At 41.4% G+C, this 16390-nt stretch overlaps 1 protein-coding gene across 2 annotated transcripts in view; it reads right to left on the bottom strand.

The window, feature by feature from the left end:
* LOC113022515 (sodium-coupled neutral amino acid transporter 3-like) overlaps nucleotides 1–14905 on the bottom strand; it is a 32288-nt gene extending 17383 nt beyond the window's left edge. For both annotated transcript variants that reach the window (XM_026167986.2, XM_026167987.2), the window contains exons 1-2: nucleotides 14406–14905; nucleotides 185–414 (exon numbers count right to left, since the gene is read on the bottom strand). In XM_026167986.2, the coding sequence (XP_026023771.1) occupies nucleotides 185–321 (137 nt within the window). In that variant the 5' untranslated portion in view covers nucleotides 322–414; nucleotides 14406–14905. The remainder of the gene's footprint in view (nucleotides 1–184; nucleotides 415–14405) is intronic.
* Nucleotides 14906–16390: the final 1485 nt, after the last annotated feature.

Below are 16390 nucleotides of genomic sequence, written 5' to 3'. Positions count from 1 at the left end.
AACACTGATATTATTTAGAATTTGCTTGTTAAATGTAAAAACACATGACATTTTACCTTTGCAAAAAAAAAGAAAAGTGCATATCAACAACATAATTAAGTGGAAAAAACTGGTTAAGCATTGTTGTATATCGTTGTGCATTACTGACACAAGTATACACTGTAATAATCTATAGTATACTCACTTTTCACCGTCCTCTGCAAGTGGTGTTTTGGCTGATGCTGAGATTTCCTCCCCAGGCTCGTGGCCTTTCCCATTAGGAATGGCACTCGCCTCAGCTGGAGTGTTCTCCACAGTCTCTGCTGGTTTATCCTCACTCATATCTGCTACAGTAGCTAATAATTTGTCCCTTGAAATTATGTGACCTTTTTTACTTCTTGCGAGAAAGTGAAGCTCTTATTTTCCTCGGTGGATCTGTAAGAGAAAAAAATAGGAGTTTAAGATGACCATTTTGCAATGAAACATCATCCATATTATGGCAGTTCTCTGGCATGTAATAACAACAAGACAATGAAAAGAATCACAGAATCACTGAGGTCATTCAAAGGTGTCTGTATCTTCAAACACCACACTCATGATTTTATCCACTGCTAAGAAGAGGATGGCAAAGACAACTCAGACGATTCAGAAAAAGAATGCGAAAAATTTCAGTGAATTCAATTAAAATTTTCTTTTTTTTAAATGAACTTTTTATTAAACCACACACTGGAAATGGAAGTAAATCAAGATCAACATGACTGTAAAACTAGCCAACATTTCCTCCTGTAATCAAAAGCAAAAATAAGCTCCCACTAAAATAGATGTTTTGGCAAGTGCCATGAATAATTAACACATCAGCTGACAGGTCTACACTGAGCATACACATCTTTGAGTTAGCTGTGACACACTGGGCTTTGCATCAGGACTCTATTTCCTGGGTATCCTGTAGTGTTTTGTTGTCTTAGCTGACCATCTGACATGAGAGGCCCAGAAAAGCCCCAGTGACATGTATCTCCTGGTCGCTGTTGTCTAAAGCCCCCTATCTGGCTTGCCCTGAATGTTCTCCTTTGGTCTGCTGCATAAACAGCGGTGGAAGCTATGACACTGGGGGGCCACAAAGGAGGAACACACAAATGTTTAAATCCCCAGCACTGGGATAAAAAGAGCAGAACCAGCCAAGACCAGCTACAAACCAGTTCTACCCGTCTTTGTGCCTTCATTTTTCTGCTTGTCACTTTTCTCTTGGTTTCCCCTTTTATTGAAGAGGGTTCAGCATTGCCACAATGCTCAGGGTTTTCTGTACTACCATTCCTGGCAACCACTCAGCTCTCCTTCTTCTCTCAGGCTTCTTCCGTTTCACAGCCCGCTCTTTTAAATGTACCAGCTCTTTTTTTCACAAATGTTTCACCGCATCAAATACAGTGTGCGTTGAATAAACTCCTCACCTAGCAGTCCTCTGAACCTGTCCTACCAACCACATTGCTGTGAGCTCCACTGCACAGCCAGGCCTCTTGGTATCTCTGGCTAAAGCCAGGCAACGTGGTTGGGCAGCAAAGCACAGTGCACAATGGCACATGTTGTGTGGTTTCCTGGGAACGGCTTGGAGAACAGTGGCACTATTGTGCCAGGCATCATTATACTCCCGGGGCCCCCTTGGCTGTAGTTCGCCAGGCCACTCGAGAGGCTGAAAAGGTATTTTACTGGCCTCTAATTGAAAAGATGCCACCTTGAATTCAGTAAATGCCAATATCCTGTATCCATGCACAGTTGTAGCAGAGATGCTGACGGCAGCAATGGCAGAGGCAGGGCCACTCTCATGGGACAAATCACCGCACAGAACCACAGTGCCACTCAAACAGTCTACAAATCACGAAACAGTTCAGGGAAGCCATTCAAAGACAATACGCGATGGGCTGTCCAGCTACAAGGGTTTCTCCTAAATGACCTTGTGCAGCAGAGCTTGAAACAGTAGTCCTGATTGGCATGAGTTGTATCTTCGGCAATCATTATGTTCAGCAAAGGAAACACAAGACATTCTTGAAGGCAATTGAGTGAGAAGCAATAAACTGTCATGGACAGCATACGATGTGTATCCCTTACATGGTCATTAGTGAGCATGGATGTTGATAGGATTTGAAAATAGGATGTGAAAAAGCCTACCTAGCCTTTCAGTAGCAAGCGACTGCTTTATTATCTCTGAGTCTGAACATAGTACAGACATCAAGCAGTAAAAGAAAAATCCTTGCACATGACTCAGGTGGCCTATATCATTTTTTTCCATTACTAACATGCATGTATGCATGTATTGTTCTTAGTTTTATGACCACACAAGCGCAAATGACTATAGACAAGAAACGATGGAGTTGCAGCCCAACAGCTTGAAACCCAGTAGCCACAGAACCATTGTGATATTAAACAGTGGCAGGCTTGTGTCTACAAACTGGGATTTTCTGTAGTCTCTAGACACTATGTCATGCTAGCATGTAATATCTGTTTAGGCTGATTTCAGATCCAAGGGTTTGAAGAATTTTCAAGGTTGTTTATTTGGGGTTAAATGCCAAAGGTGGCAGCTAAAATACTACAGTACTAAAGTACTACAGTACTTAAGTAGAATTTTTGGATATCTGTCCATTACTTGAATATTTATTTTTGTTGCATGCTTAAATTTTACTCCCTACATTTTCACACAATTATCTGTACTTTGCACTACTTACATCTTTGTAACAGGCTCATTACTTTAGGTTTAACACGCTTGAGACTTATTGATTACTTTGTGCTACTGCCCAAGTTTCCACCTAAATTGGGGAAATAATACTATTAGTATGTCCATGATCGATGCTTATCACATATGACTGATGTAAATGATGTGGAAACAAAAGTTGCAAAACAACTGCACCATTTGCACCATATTATACTAGACTACAAGGAGTCACATCTTTTAAATGCCAGGTAACTTCAAATGCAACATTTCAAACAACTCAACAAACATCAGAAAACACTCAACATGTTTCTGTGCAGTTTGTCACACAAGGTGTCTGCTGCTGTTATTTTAGGCCACCTGTGGGCTGTGTGATGGTTTTATAGCTGACCTTGTGTTGTTCTTTCCATGCTGGCTGTGTTTACTTTTAGGCAACTGAGGGTGGAGCTGAACTGGTTAGAGATCGAACAAACCTGAGCAGGCTGGGCTCAGGAGGCTTTAAAGCATTTAAAGCTGTTTTCCATTCACAAACTCAGGTGATTTAAATGTACTGACTAATATATATGGCTGATACACGGCTTATCTGATTTACTTAATAAAAATCTTCAGCATCACTCAAAGACTGTCTGTGGTCTCCTTTGTTTGTCACACCCAGAACTGGGCTCTGGGTTCAAATCCTATACCACCATAGAAAACCAGGGATATCTTTACAAAACTTTAAATTAAGCAAAAAATTGTAGACAGAAATTTTTTTTATTTAACTAAACAACAGAAGGCCCATGTAGGAAGACTAGAATTTCCACATTGCTTTCCAAAAATCCTTAATCCTATGCAAGACTTAATGCCACATTGTGATGCTCTTGGTGGGAGTAAATGAGTCTTTCCACAGCAACTGCAGAGGCTATGTTGATTCAAGCCCTCATCTAAAGCATCACCTCCGTTTGCCAACACACAGTGAGTGTGTCTGCCTCCATTCGCTGGCTCTGACGTAAGCAATTTTGCAGCGAGACGTCATCCCAGGAGGAGGGAAGCAGAGCCAGACAGTTTCTGTTGATTGTTATTCCCGAGTGATACCTGAATCAAATAACACTGATTCACCCTAAAGTATCGCTGTGCTTGTGTGAATTTGTGTTTGCAGTCAATTTAGTGTATACTGTAATTAAATGTGTGGTTCTCTATGCGTCTTGGTGGGTGGTGGGGGTGTTTATGTAATGAGTAATCTCAAACTGTAATACTGCTGCTGCTGCCACTGCTTGATGACATTCTAACAGGCCCGGGGGCCATATGAGCCTTCTTAATTGAGTCCCCAGTGTAATTTTCGAGGCTCTTAATCTGTTGAAATGTGTCTGACATTCAATGACTGTTTTTTACACCCAGGTCCAGTAAAGCAGACCTAAGATGTTTTAAATACTATAAGAAAGCAGGATGTGAATTATCATATCTATTTTGCTCATATAAAAGCTGACAAAGTGACTGTGCTGTGCAAGTCTGAGTCAATCATCATTTCTTTGTATTTTGTTGGGAAAATGGGAAATAGTTACAGAGATTTGTTAAAAGATCTACAAGCACATATGGGGTTTGAGGCAAAACAGAGTTTGTAAAATTCTAACAAACTGTAAAGACAATATTTGGTAAGACCATCTTTGTTTTTCAACACATTCTGAACTCTCTTAGGAAAGCTTTCGTGGAATTACTTTCTTCAGAAACAGCTCTCCATGCTCCCTGAAGGACATTCAAAGCTTTCCTTTGGATGTTGGCAGCATTTTGTTCTTTTCTCTGTCAATATGATCCCACTCTGCTTCAATAATGTTGAGGTCTGTGTTCTGGGGAGCCCAGTCTACGACTGATAGTGCTCCACTGTGTGTTTCTCTATGGTATGCTTATCCTGCATGCTGAAAATTGCCAATCAGACACTTTCCAGATGATGTTGTATGGTGGATCAAAATCTGATGATAATTTTCTGAGTTTTATTCCTTGACACAATCTCAAACACCACTGGCTGAAATGCATCCCCAAACTATGACAAATTTTCCTATTTGCTGACTTTAATGTATCACTAAAAATGTTAAACAAAAGGAAAATTAAAGTGTGCTTGATTACTCATTAAATGCTCTTGACTATTTTGTAATATTTTGTGTCCAGGAAAAATGACAGGCAGCAAATATCTCATCCTGTTCTGTCCATGAATGTAAAAAGATTTCCTGGAGCTTAAGAGATTACACATGCCCATAACTTAACTGATGAGCTGCTAATAAGTCTATCAGCTAACAGTTTACTTTAAAACAATGAGTTCAGACTTGGCACCTCTGAAAGTCAGGATGATAAAAATGATCAGATTAGGGTCCATCTCTTTAAAGCAGGAAATGAGGATCAAACGGCTCAGGTCACTCCTGTATAAAAATAGCTGCTGACGAGGGAATAGCCTGACTGTAACCTCACATCATGTCACACATAAAGCTGTGTTTAAGTCCTCTGAATGTGCCACTGCACACAGCAGCTGCCTCAAATCAGCAGAAAATGCTTAACTAAAGCATCCAACAACCATCTGTTGGTGTTCTGGTGTTCACATAAAGGTAAAATTTACACAGATACACAACCACAAAGCATATGGAGCTTAATAATGGAAAAATCTCATGCTGTTATTGAATGAAGGAAACCCTCCAAACAGCTACAGGGAGAAAATAAAGCTATTTATGATAGAAAAGCATAAGAGGCCAGTGTAGAATTTACCTTGCACTAAACATGGCTTTTTAAAGTCCAATATCGATGGTCATACGAAATCCTCGGTAGTTCAAATATGAAAGCTACTCAGTCCTATTTACTAGTATTTCATTATTAATATCTAATGAGTTTTAAAAGACATCTGTTTTCTTCCACTTATCCAGTTCCATCCATCCCAGCTGCCAAAGGCTGATCCCCAATCTGTCGCAGACCTAATGCAGAAACAACCACTTGCACCCACAGGCAATTTAGGATTACCCATCAACCTAACATCATGTCTTTGGACAGAGAGAACATACAAAGCCCCCAGGCTGGAATTAAGCCCACTCCCTTCTTGCTGTGAGGCAAGAGTGGAAACCACTGCACTGGCCAGATACAAACAGAGAGAACATTTTCTGCTCTCCAAAGGTAGAGCACTAGCTCCCCTTTTCAGATGCTTTTCGCTTGTGTGGCAATGTCTGATAAACCTTAAAAGATCCCATAATAAAGCATTATGGACTATTTGTTGTACATTTTGATGCCCTAACTGATAAAAATTAAAATAAAGTAAAAACCTTTTTGTCAGTTTGACTGCTTCTGTAGTTTCTGCACTCTGCCTTTGTATGGCAGCAGAGTTTCTATAGTACTTCACTGTAAGCAGAGTAAGCATTGTCTTCGGCACATCGCAGATGAGTTGGCTGGCGTTTCTATGACTGGAGTAGTTTTGCTGCTATTCAATTAACGCTCAAAAAGAATTAAATATTCCCAACACAACATGCACAAGGGTTGAAAATCTTGTGTTAACTGTCTTCAGGCCTCTCATTACCACTGCCCCCATGAATACTGGCATCCTCTGCTTCTGTTTCCTTACAGGTTGTTTTCCTGACCTCTCTCTCTCTGCAGCAGGCCATGAAGCACTACTGTGATTAGCCAGCAGGGCGAATAGGATATTAACTTCTGACTGACAGATTTGTATGTGAGCTTCTGAGATGCTCCTCATATCCAGCGTTCCTATAAGCTGCTGTGAGACACACACGTCAGAGACTATAATACCACACCGGATGTGGTCCTAGATTAGCAGTGCACTTTAATATACACTGAGGTAGAAGGCATTATATCACAGCAAATGTTTCAGAGGGAATCTCTAATCATGATCATTGTGACTGTTTAAAGCAAAAATTTCTCCTTCAAACCACATTTGAAACAGAAGAGTGGACGATGAGTAGGAATGCACTAATTTAATAACACTCACTATTTTAACCAACTGTTACCGATGTTTGGCCGACATATGATGATGTGTGCTAATAAAGTCTGAAAGATGAACTTCTGTCAGTAAAATACTCTGCTTCACATCAAAACATTCCTCAGTAGTAGTAGTAGCATTAGTACGGAGAATCATGTACAATTTGTGAAAAATCTTAGGAAACATCTGTACAGAGTTTTTGAATTTAATAATACCGGTAACTATCCTGAGTATGTATTAGGCTATCTAAGCATGGTGACAGTTGCTCAGAGGTTGTCAGGTTTTATCTTAGTAAAGCTGGCTCTATTGCTCCATACAAGCTAGAATAACACTGGCTTTGGTCAGCAACTTTTAAAATCTTGGACCCACGCCTTGGCTTGATGTATGGGTCTCCCCTGTATTAAAGAAATAGACACTGATCAAGGTTGAGAGTGCCTGACTGAATGAACTGATAAACTACCACATTTTGAGACCTGAAATCAATCTGTATCATTTTACTTCATCTGCTAAAAACTATTAGTCAGGCAAAGGAAAAGCACTAGCTACACCCTCCCACATAGCAAAATTGGTATGGCCCAGATCTGGTCCACACAATGTGCTTACACATGTTCCACATACCACAAGGAATGACGACCCTTTGGTGGCCCAGATCAGGTTTGCCAGAGGTGGCCCACACGTGGGCCAGCACAAGGCCAGTTGCAGACACACTGGTGGTCCTGTGCTGGCCCATGTGTGGACAACCTCTGGCAAACCTGATCTCGGCCACCAAAGGGCCGTCATTCTTTGCGGTATGTGGGCCATGTGTAAGTTGTGTGCAGCCACGGGCCAGTTGTAGACACACTGCTGGCCCTGTGCTGGCCCAGAACAGTTTCAGCTCTGGCCCCAGATGTCAGCTTAATGAGTACCTTAATCAAGCCATGTAATAACAACATGTGCCGCAACATAATAGTGCAAAAGTAACATGACAAAACTCTGTTCAGACAGAGAAACGACTGATTCTTATATAGCGCTTTTCTGCTCTCCCAGATTACTCAAAGCACTCTACACAACATGCCACATTCACACAGACTTTCTCTACACTGAGTGCTTCCTAACTACATTCATACACATTCACACTCTTGACAAGCAGACTGGAGGAGCCAGGGATCGAACTACTAACCTTCTGATCAGTTGGTGACCTGCTCTACCTCCTGAGCTACAGTCACCCAGTGGTCAACAGCAGTATAACCTCACCAGGTTTTGGATAAAGTGTACACTCACAGACCTGTCAAGCCTGCATTTGAAACGTTGGCTACAATAGCAGTATAGCATTGCAACATGGCACTTGGGTCTTCTAACTAAAATAGGAAAATAGGAACATAAATAGTGCCATCATTGCCAGACCTGGCCCACATCTGCATTTCGTTGCCCTGTACCTGTGCATGTGCAATGACAATAAAGTTGAATTCTATTCTATTCTATCTGGTTGGCATACACCCTGCCATGAAACCAGTCAGTCAGAAGCGCCAGCTTGATGCCGGATCCGGGCCAGACCTGTTTTCTATAGGCCTGGGCCACATAAACCAAACCATAATCGGGCCAGATATGGCATGCCATCACATAAACAGTGTCATCTATGCCAGGCCTGGCCCAGATCTGGATGACATACCACTTACCATGCCAGAAGTCAGCCAGCAGTGCCGGCTTGACACCAGATCCGGGCCAGACCTCTCTGCTATGTGGGCTGCCTCTTTACCTTTTTCAACTGAGAAAACCTGTAATACATGACAGCGGTACAACAGGAACAATTAAAACTATTTCAAAATAACCAAACCTTCGGTTGAAACCTAAAATGGAAATCCTATTACACCATTTAGTACCTTGTGATACGCCAGCATGGGGGCATCAGTGTGGTGACTCAGTGGAAATGAAATTTATTTATAGACTCACCCAACACTTTCTGTCACTTTGCCTCAACTTTAACACTGAACACCCTAATACTGGAAGCGACAGTCAAACAACAACCACACAGAGAAGAGAGCACTGTGAGCTTCAGACCAATGCAAGCAGGACTCTAGATAAAGAAATAATGGCTACAGGGATGGGTTTAAGGCATACTGTATATAAAGATGTCATTTCCTGCCACTTCACAGAAATAAACCCATAATATTTACGCTCTTAGCTTGGTATTGCGGGTGTGCCACGAGTTGGGACTTGGTACCACTTCTCCAGCTTTCATCATAAATGCGCGTGACATCACCAGTGCAAGATGCAAGAATACTGAAGCACAAAATTGTACTCCATCAGAAAAGGGTGAAACAGATGATGAGGATTTGTTCAGACTGGTAGTAGCCATCCACAGGGCTAATAACTCCTCAGAATTTCAAGTAACTACTTGAGAAATAAATTCGCACTGCAAATACAAAGATCACTATAGTGCAGAAAGGAACTAAATCTCCTCAGCCCTACTTTGTTGATGCATTTCTATAATTACTGCTTATGTAATATTGAAAAGATTCCAGTTCCTAGTACAATGTTCCTGTAGTATCATATGCCTGTGCATTTCCTTTAAAAGGTGCAAAAAAAAACCTATTTACATATTAAAGGTTATTGTACCTGTAATCTGCCAAATCTCTGATGAAGCAGATTTCCTTCTCTTCCTTCTCTTGTTTTCCCAGTCCTCTATCAAACACGTGCATTTGGCTCAGCAGATAATTATATTTTGGCTCAAGGCTGTGATGCATGTTTGACACTTAGTGGTTTGGTGCTTGGCATAATAAATTACTTTTGCTGACTTTTGTTGACTTAACATGGGTATTGTGTTTGGATACGAGATAGGTGCATCCAAATAGAAAGCACAAAAAGCTCATTCTCTAACATTACCACCTATGAGGACCATATTTCTCTTGAGGTGCTAAGCAGCTTTAAATACTTGACAGATTAATAAGCATCTGTAGTGTCTTCTGATCTGAATGTGATCCAATCCCTGTGGCTTTGTGGCTCACAAGATGCTATTACATCGTCTGTACAGAGCATAGGAGCACAAAAGTGAGATGGTTTGATAAAAAAAACTGCAAATAAATGGTTAATAAGCACAATTTTTATAAAGAATACAATTGTTGTCCAACTTTATTGGGCTTATGCCCTAAGCGAATAAACTTTCATACGATGTGAGGATATAATCAAACTATTTATCAGATGGCAAGTGTATTTTGAGGACACCCAAAGATGCATGCTCAGTCATCCAGGTAAGTAAATCCCAAAAGGTTGATTCTGTTCATCTGGATGTAGCATTTAGCTAGCACAATGTGAACTTACATGCAGCTTTGGTTGTTGTTTAGCCAGCGTGTTGTCAGTGCAGTACAGTGGCCCTGAGAGGCCAAACAGACTGTAACTTAAGGAAACACCAGCAATAAGAAAAATACTGCAAAAGCACACAAAACACAACGGAAATAGGAAAAACGGGGAAGTGTTTCTGGGGTTATTGTCTCCCCAGAAACACTTCCTTCTTCTTTCGTAAATCTGTTTTTTCCTATTTCCGTTTTTGTTGTTTCTATTTCTGTTTTCTTTTTTCCTATTTCCGTTGTGTTTTGTGTGCTTTTGCAGCGTTTTTCTGGTGTTTTCTTAAGTTACAGTCCATTTGGCCTCTCAGGGCCACCGTAGGGTACAGAGACGGGAGGGTCGCAAAGCTACTCTGCTGATAATAAGTAATTGCGACAATACTGGGAATAAATAAACATGCTTAATAAACATTTTATAAACAAAAGGTTCAGGATATCCTCAACAAGTCATCTTAGTATCGCTGTCATCAGACAGAAGTGACCTTCACGAATCATCGTATCAAACTCCTTTCACAAAGATTTACAGCTTCCTCCAGAGTAAAAAAATGTGGACACATTGACAGCTGAGGTAAACAGCAACCATCTTAGTTAGGATAAGACACTGGAAAACAAAATTCAGTTGACTGCAATCTGCAATCTACTGACACCTAGTGGTGGTATTTTACACACTGTAATTTTAAGCGAAACGGGTAGGGAACAAGTCACTTTTTTTGGTAAGTTATGAGAATGCGGTTTAAAAAAATTTATGTTTATCCATGAAAACATCAGGGTCTGTAGTTTAGACTTTATTTATTAATTAAAAACTGTTTTGGATTTTTTGTACTTTGTAAAGAACACAAGGGATGTACAGAAGCGTTAAGACTACAGCCACGAGATATACTATGATTGATATGAAATGACTTCTCTTTGTCAACCACTTGCCTGATGATGGTTTAATGCAAATGTTGCAAATAGTGTGTCTGAGTCTGCTTGTGATACCAAGAATGTCTGTTCCTTTCTTATGTACCTGTTTATTAAATACATGTGCAAACTGGTTTGGTTGCCAACATAGGTTAAAAGACAAATATACAGTATATAAATGATAGAAAACCATACATACAACATATGACTTTTTGTCTCTTCACAAACTTTTGTTGCTCAGTATCTCAAACAGCAGATTGGCAAGGGACTAAGCAAAGAGGACAGCACGTACACAGCAGAGGACATCATCTATATAATGCCTTCCATGCAGACATCCCTCATCGCCACACTTTTCAATGCCAGCTCAGTCTTCTCTTTATCATTTGTCCCAAAACAAAGAACCATCCTCTCCTGGCATCTGCTACCCGTCTCTCTCCTGTTTCCTTCTCATCACATGGTGATGCAAGTGTGGGGGGAAAGAGTGCATTCATTCAGCTGGAAGTACAACTCACGCAGTGTGTGACCACCAGGGTGGATATTGTACTGCTGACCATGTCACATGCCACAGCACCATGAAAGTCCAAATCCCAAATGTCCAAATGATGGAGAACTCCAGGGCACAGTGGGCATACAATGTAATCAGATCAATGTAAGGCTTAAGAATTAAATCTCTTATAGAAATTCACAGAGCACAGTGGCCAGTGATGGAAAATGAGCAAAAATGCAGTTCTACGAGTAACATACTCAGAATTTAGGGGCTTCTAAGTTGGACAACTGGTAAGATTTTCCTCTGTGTGTCCTACTGAAATGTCCTTGCCAATTTAATAAAAACCCTGTGATCACCTAAAGTCCACTAACAGAACTCACTGGCAGTGGTTCTCAAACTTGATACTGGGAATTTGGGGGGAAAAAATCCCACAGAACAAAATTATTTCCATCTTTGTGTGGTCCTTTTTTTAAAAAAAACTAATGGTTGTTTTTTTACTCTTTTCTGAACAGCTTCCAAGTCAGAAATCAGGTATTCACCCAAAGGGCTTACAAACAAAAAATAATGAAAAAGAATCCACAATACAAACCAATCAATATATTATTATACACACAGCTGCACCTTTCCAAAACCAGACATGAATTTAAGCAAATATAAAATTTCAATTAAACTGGCAGTGTCTCGTATGAGGCATTGGTTTAGACTCTTCTCAATCCACTCTTAATTACTTAGTTTGGTATAATTATTTTTCCCTTCTTAGAGCTCATCTATTGGGCTGGCATTTATCCCAAGTGGTCTGACCTTATGCAAGCTGTAAATCATCTAAAATACCCTTCAGGACATGTGCAGGTAGTTTTCAATAAACCTGTCTGCACTTTGAAAATGCAGTAATGCCGTGACTGATGACACCTTAACCACAGGACCTCCTTGTCTATGAATGCAAGTCTACATACTATAATGAGAACTAATATTAACTATAGACAAATGGTATATCTGATGTACATTTGTAGTCAGTAAGGTGAGAAGTTCCAGTGTAAAGCATGTGCACTCAAAACACAACAAAGCTGTTATATCCCATCATTTTACCAAGAATAAACCCATGAAACTCACAAAATACAGAACTGATCATTAAAAGGCAAAATGAATATCTATTTGTGACTGTGGAGGGGAAAGGGTTAAGCAAATTCTTTAGTTTATCCCTTTCTTTAAGACCAAAATCAAATCTCTCAAGACCAGACAGTGGCTCAGGTCCTTTCATAGTTTAATACTATTGACAAAGTCACCGCAGGGTGCTGCTTTCTTCTCACGGTGAACTACATTGCCTTCTAAGACTGAGAAATCCCTCCATGTTTTCTTTTCATTCTTGCACACGTAAACCAATACTTCTCCAGGATCTGAATATACTTCTCACAGACGCAGAGCTTTGATCATATTAAACAAGAACTTCGTAAAGTCCTGTGTCTGCATCTGATCTAATAATGGAGAGAAAAAGAGGGCGGTGAAGGAGTCGTCAACATCTCTGATTCAATAACTGGAGTTTGAAAGACAAGAAACACAAATATTGATGGACACTTGAATCACTTTACAGTAGAGGACCATTTAGAGGTGTGAACGGAGGCCACGAACACATTTACGCGGCGCTCCTCATTCTTTCACATTTGTCTTCTCAATCGATGTATTTTATAGTCAATCTGAGGGGCAGTGACATTTACATCACAGAGTCTTTTTAACCTCCATTTCAATCATCAGTGCTGTATGCATGTATGTGCACACGTGCATGTGCTTACACGCACACAAATACAATCTGACCAAGTCAAATGGAGGTTTTTAATCACACAGCAGCTCAAAAGCTCAGCACACACAATGTCACCAGGGGCTGGATCAATCTGTTAACAGTGTGATTTAATTCTGGGATGGGGTGGGAGACTGCCCTCACATGGACCAGAAAGAGGAGTCAGTCAATTGTAACATCAGTGGCCAAGTAGGCTACACATGAGCTCTTGACAGCCCGCTCCAGCCTGCCGAGTCCAGCAGTCACAGTTTCACCTGCTGCCCTCAAGCCCCTGAAGTGACTCATCATGGAGGAGAGAATGACTGAAGACTTTTCCTGCAGGTCACCCCAGAAAACCTGCCGCTGCTATTGAGTTATTAGAATTTTTTACACAAACGCTTATAGTATGGATTAATGCATATCCTTAATATCATTCTGTGCACGCATGATAGAAAGTATCCATATCATGTTAAACAAACAGAGGTAATGCACATGTGTAGCACAGCCCAAAAACATCAGATACAGAGTTATTACTGCATATATGCACATGATGTGCAGCATTCTCTGTTTCCCCACTTCCTCCTCAGAAGTGTTAATTATGCCTCTCAGGCTGGCAAAGATCACCAAACACCAGGACCAGATGGCACCTGTAGCCACACTGTGACAGTGTGAGCCAGCTGTGGATGCCTTGCAAGTTTGACTGAAATATATAACACACATCCAGATTAAACAGCCAGAACCAGTCAAATCCAACCTAGTCACTAAAATCGAAGGCATTAAAACGCAATTCCTAATCCTGAGCGCCATATATATGCAATAAAAATAGAAAAATAATCAGTGTAGAGTTTAGTTGGGCTTTAAGTTTGCAGTGGCCATTAAAAAATAGAGTCAGGGAATTTAAAGTGAATACCCTCCTTTAAAAATAAAAATAAAAATAAAAATTCTCCCATTTTTTGCTGCTGGAAAAAAAATCTGTCTCCTGAGGAATATGTCTGTAGTTCTACGAGGATAAGCCCTGAGGAAGAAAGTAGCCTTCTTGGGGAGTCTGTGTAGTCCAAAGGGTGGCACAGGATCTCAATAGTAATGTCATCTGTCTGTTGCATGTTACTTGAATGAAAGAACCCAACAGCGTCATCGAGCAGCATATTCATGTTCTGTATGTGCATGCACAGAGAGCATCGTTTTTCTTTTACCTGAGCCAAGTCTAACATTTTCATCTCTACAACGTGAGAAAACACGCTTGTTGCTAAGTTTAACACACCGAGAGGGCTACAAATCAAGGTTACGGCAGATTTCCATTGCCTTACCAGAGAAGTACCAATGCCCTCCTCCAACTCCAAATATCTCCACACGAATCCTGCCTCCGCTCGCCTCTGCCTGCCTGCGCGTTGACAGCCTCTGTCCCGCTACGTCCGACCGCCTTGCCTCCCGGCTGCCTTTCTGTCATGTGTTTCCCGATGAATTCTTCTCGTAATCTTCTCAAAAGTGGGATGTGAAGAGTGTTCGGGTTCCGCCTACTGCATGCACAGCGACACAAATCAAATTCTTGTTGTGTATGCTGCGAGAGCGCGCCGGGTCGCGAGACACCCCGCTCGTCCTCCTCCTCCTCGTGCTCCTCCTGGGCTCTGTTTGGCACGCACCTTTAATCGCGCGGAAATGATGACCAGCACGAGATGGGTTAAAACGGCACACCCGCTGGCATTAAGATGTTGTGGATACACGGTGTTGGTTGTGGTTTATGTTTCATGTTCATGCATTTCTCATCACCGTGCCTGCGTGCGCGCGGTGAGACAAAGAGATCGTGAATGAACTGAGGGAGCCGACACATAGATTTGTTTACTCAATTTAATTGCGTCTCCTTTAATTGCCTCCAAAAGAAAATATAATGAAATTTTAACCAATTGCAGCGTCTCCCGTTTGAAACGCCATCAGCAACGTAAAACAGCATCCTCGACTATTTGCCACCAGCGCTGCTTACGCACACGGTCGACGCAAGCGCTATTTCTAGGTCACCGGCAGTAGCGCGTTTTGATGTCACACGGCTCCGGGGATCGTCTCCTTTCTCCCTCTTCCAGCTCACGTTCACAGGATAGGTCACACACACACCTGAGGTAAAATTAGACGAGGTGCCTCTTCCCTCGGATGTCTCTGACTGTATGTGTGTTGGTGATTTATTGGGAAAAAATGACTAATTTATGGGCAATTTATATTAATTTTCTAGAAACTTTAAATGTATTTCAAAGTCTCTCCATAATAAACGCCATGCAAGCCTCCACTTTCTTTGAAGCTGTACAGCACTGAGCCCTGACCTTGTGGAAAAGACAGGACGTTTAACCCCACGGTGCATCTCCTCTGGGGATAACCCAGTGGGGAACAGCTACCCATAGAGGCAAGGGCCAGAGATGCTGAGAAAGTGGCTTGTGGATCCCAGAAGGTCAGCAGAGGAGCGCAACAGATGTATGCTATGGTACATCAAAGAGGGAACCCCATGAGTGTGTGCATCAATGTATATGCTTTAATGTGTGGTTGTACTCCAGAGAACTGTCTTTTATTGGTTCCCTTTCCCATAAATGAGGGGCTAGTATATTAACTAATGAGGAGGCAGTGGATGCAAAGGAGATGCAGCCAATGATTCCAGAGGGACAGCAATTCATTTAGCTCCCTCTGTTCTTCCTTCTTTTAAGGATGTGGTCTCACCTTGCCTCACCTTATCTGTCTGCTAACAAGATGAAGTGCACGCAGTGCTCCGAGAGCGAGGTGTAACCATAGAAACTGCTTGTGCCAAAGGTTTGTTTCACATGTTAGATGAGCACTGAGAAGAGGTACTAATGAAATTAATCCAAAAGTATGACAGTAATTAATTCAGCTCAGCCAATCCGAACAGAGAGAGCAACTACATGGTTAATTATAAGGTAAGTCATTAAATAGCTGCACTGAAATTGGTAACAAACACAGCAGAGCAGGAAATGGACTGGTTCTTACTTGACACTTTTTAGCTTGAGCACTGAAAGCACTTTTACAACATGTCTCATTCACACAAGCATTTTCTGCAACTAACTGCTTTCTATTTAACATTCACACTCCAATGAACACGTCGAAGAGCAAGTTGGGGTTCAGTGTCTCACCCAAGAATACTTAGGCATGCCACCTGGAAATTGGAGCAGCCAGGGATCGAACCACCAACCTTCCAATTCGCTGCTGCTCAACCTCCACAGCTACATCCAGAGCTTTAAACAAGTTTTGGAGACAGTATTCCACGGGCATCCTTTCAATCAGCACTGACTAAGCATGT

This window comes from Astatotilapia calliptera, chromosome 5 (genome assembly GCF_964374335.1).
Source record: "Astatotilapia calliptera chromosome 5, fAstCal68.1, whole genome shotgun sequence".
Classification (NCBI taxonomy): Eukaryota; Metazoa; Chordata; class Actinopteri; order Cichliformes; family Cichlidae; genus Astatotilapia; species Astatotilapia calliptera.
Note: the sequence above shows the minus strand (reverse complement) of the source record. Positions and strands in the feature narration are given on the sequence as shown.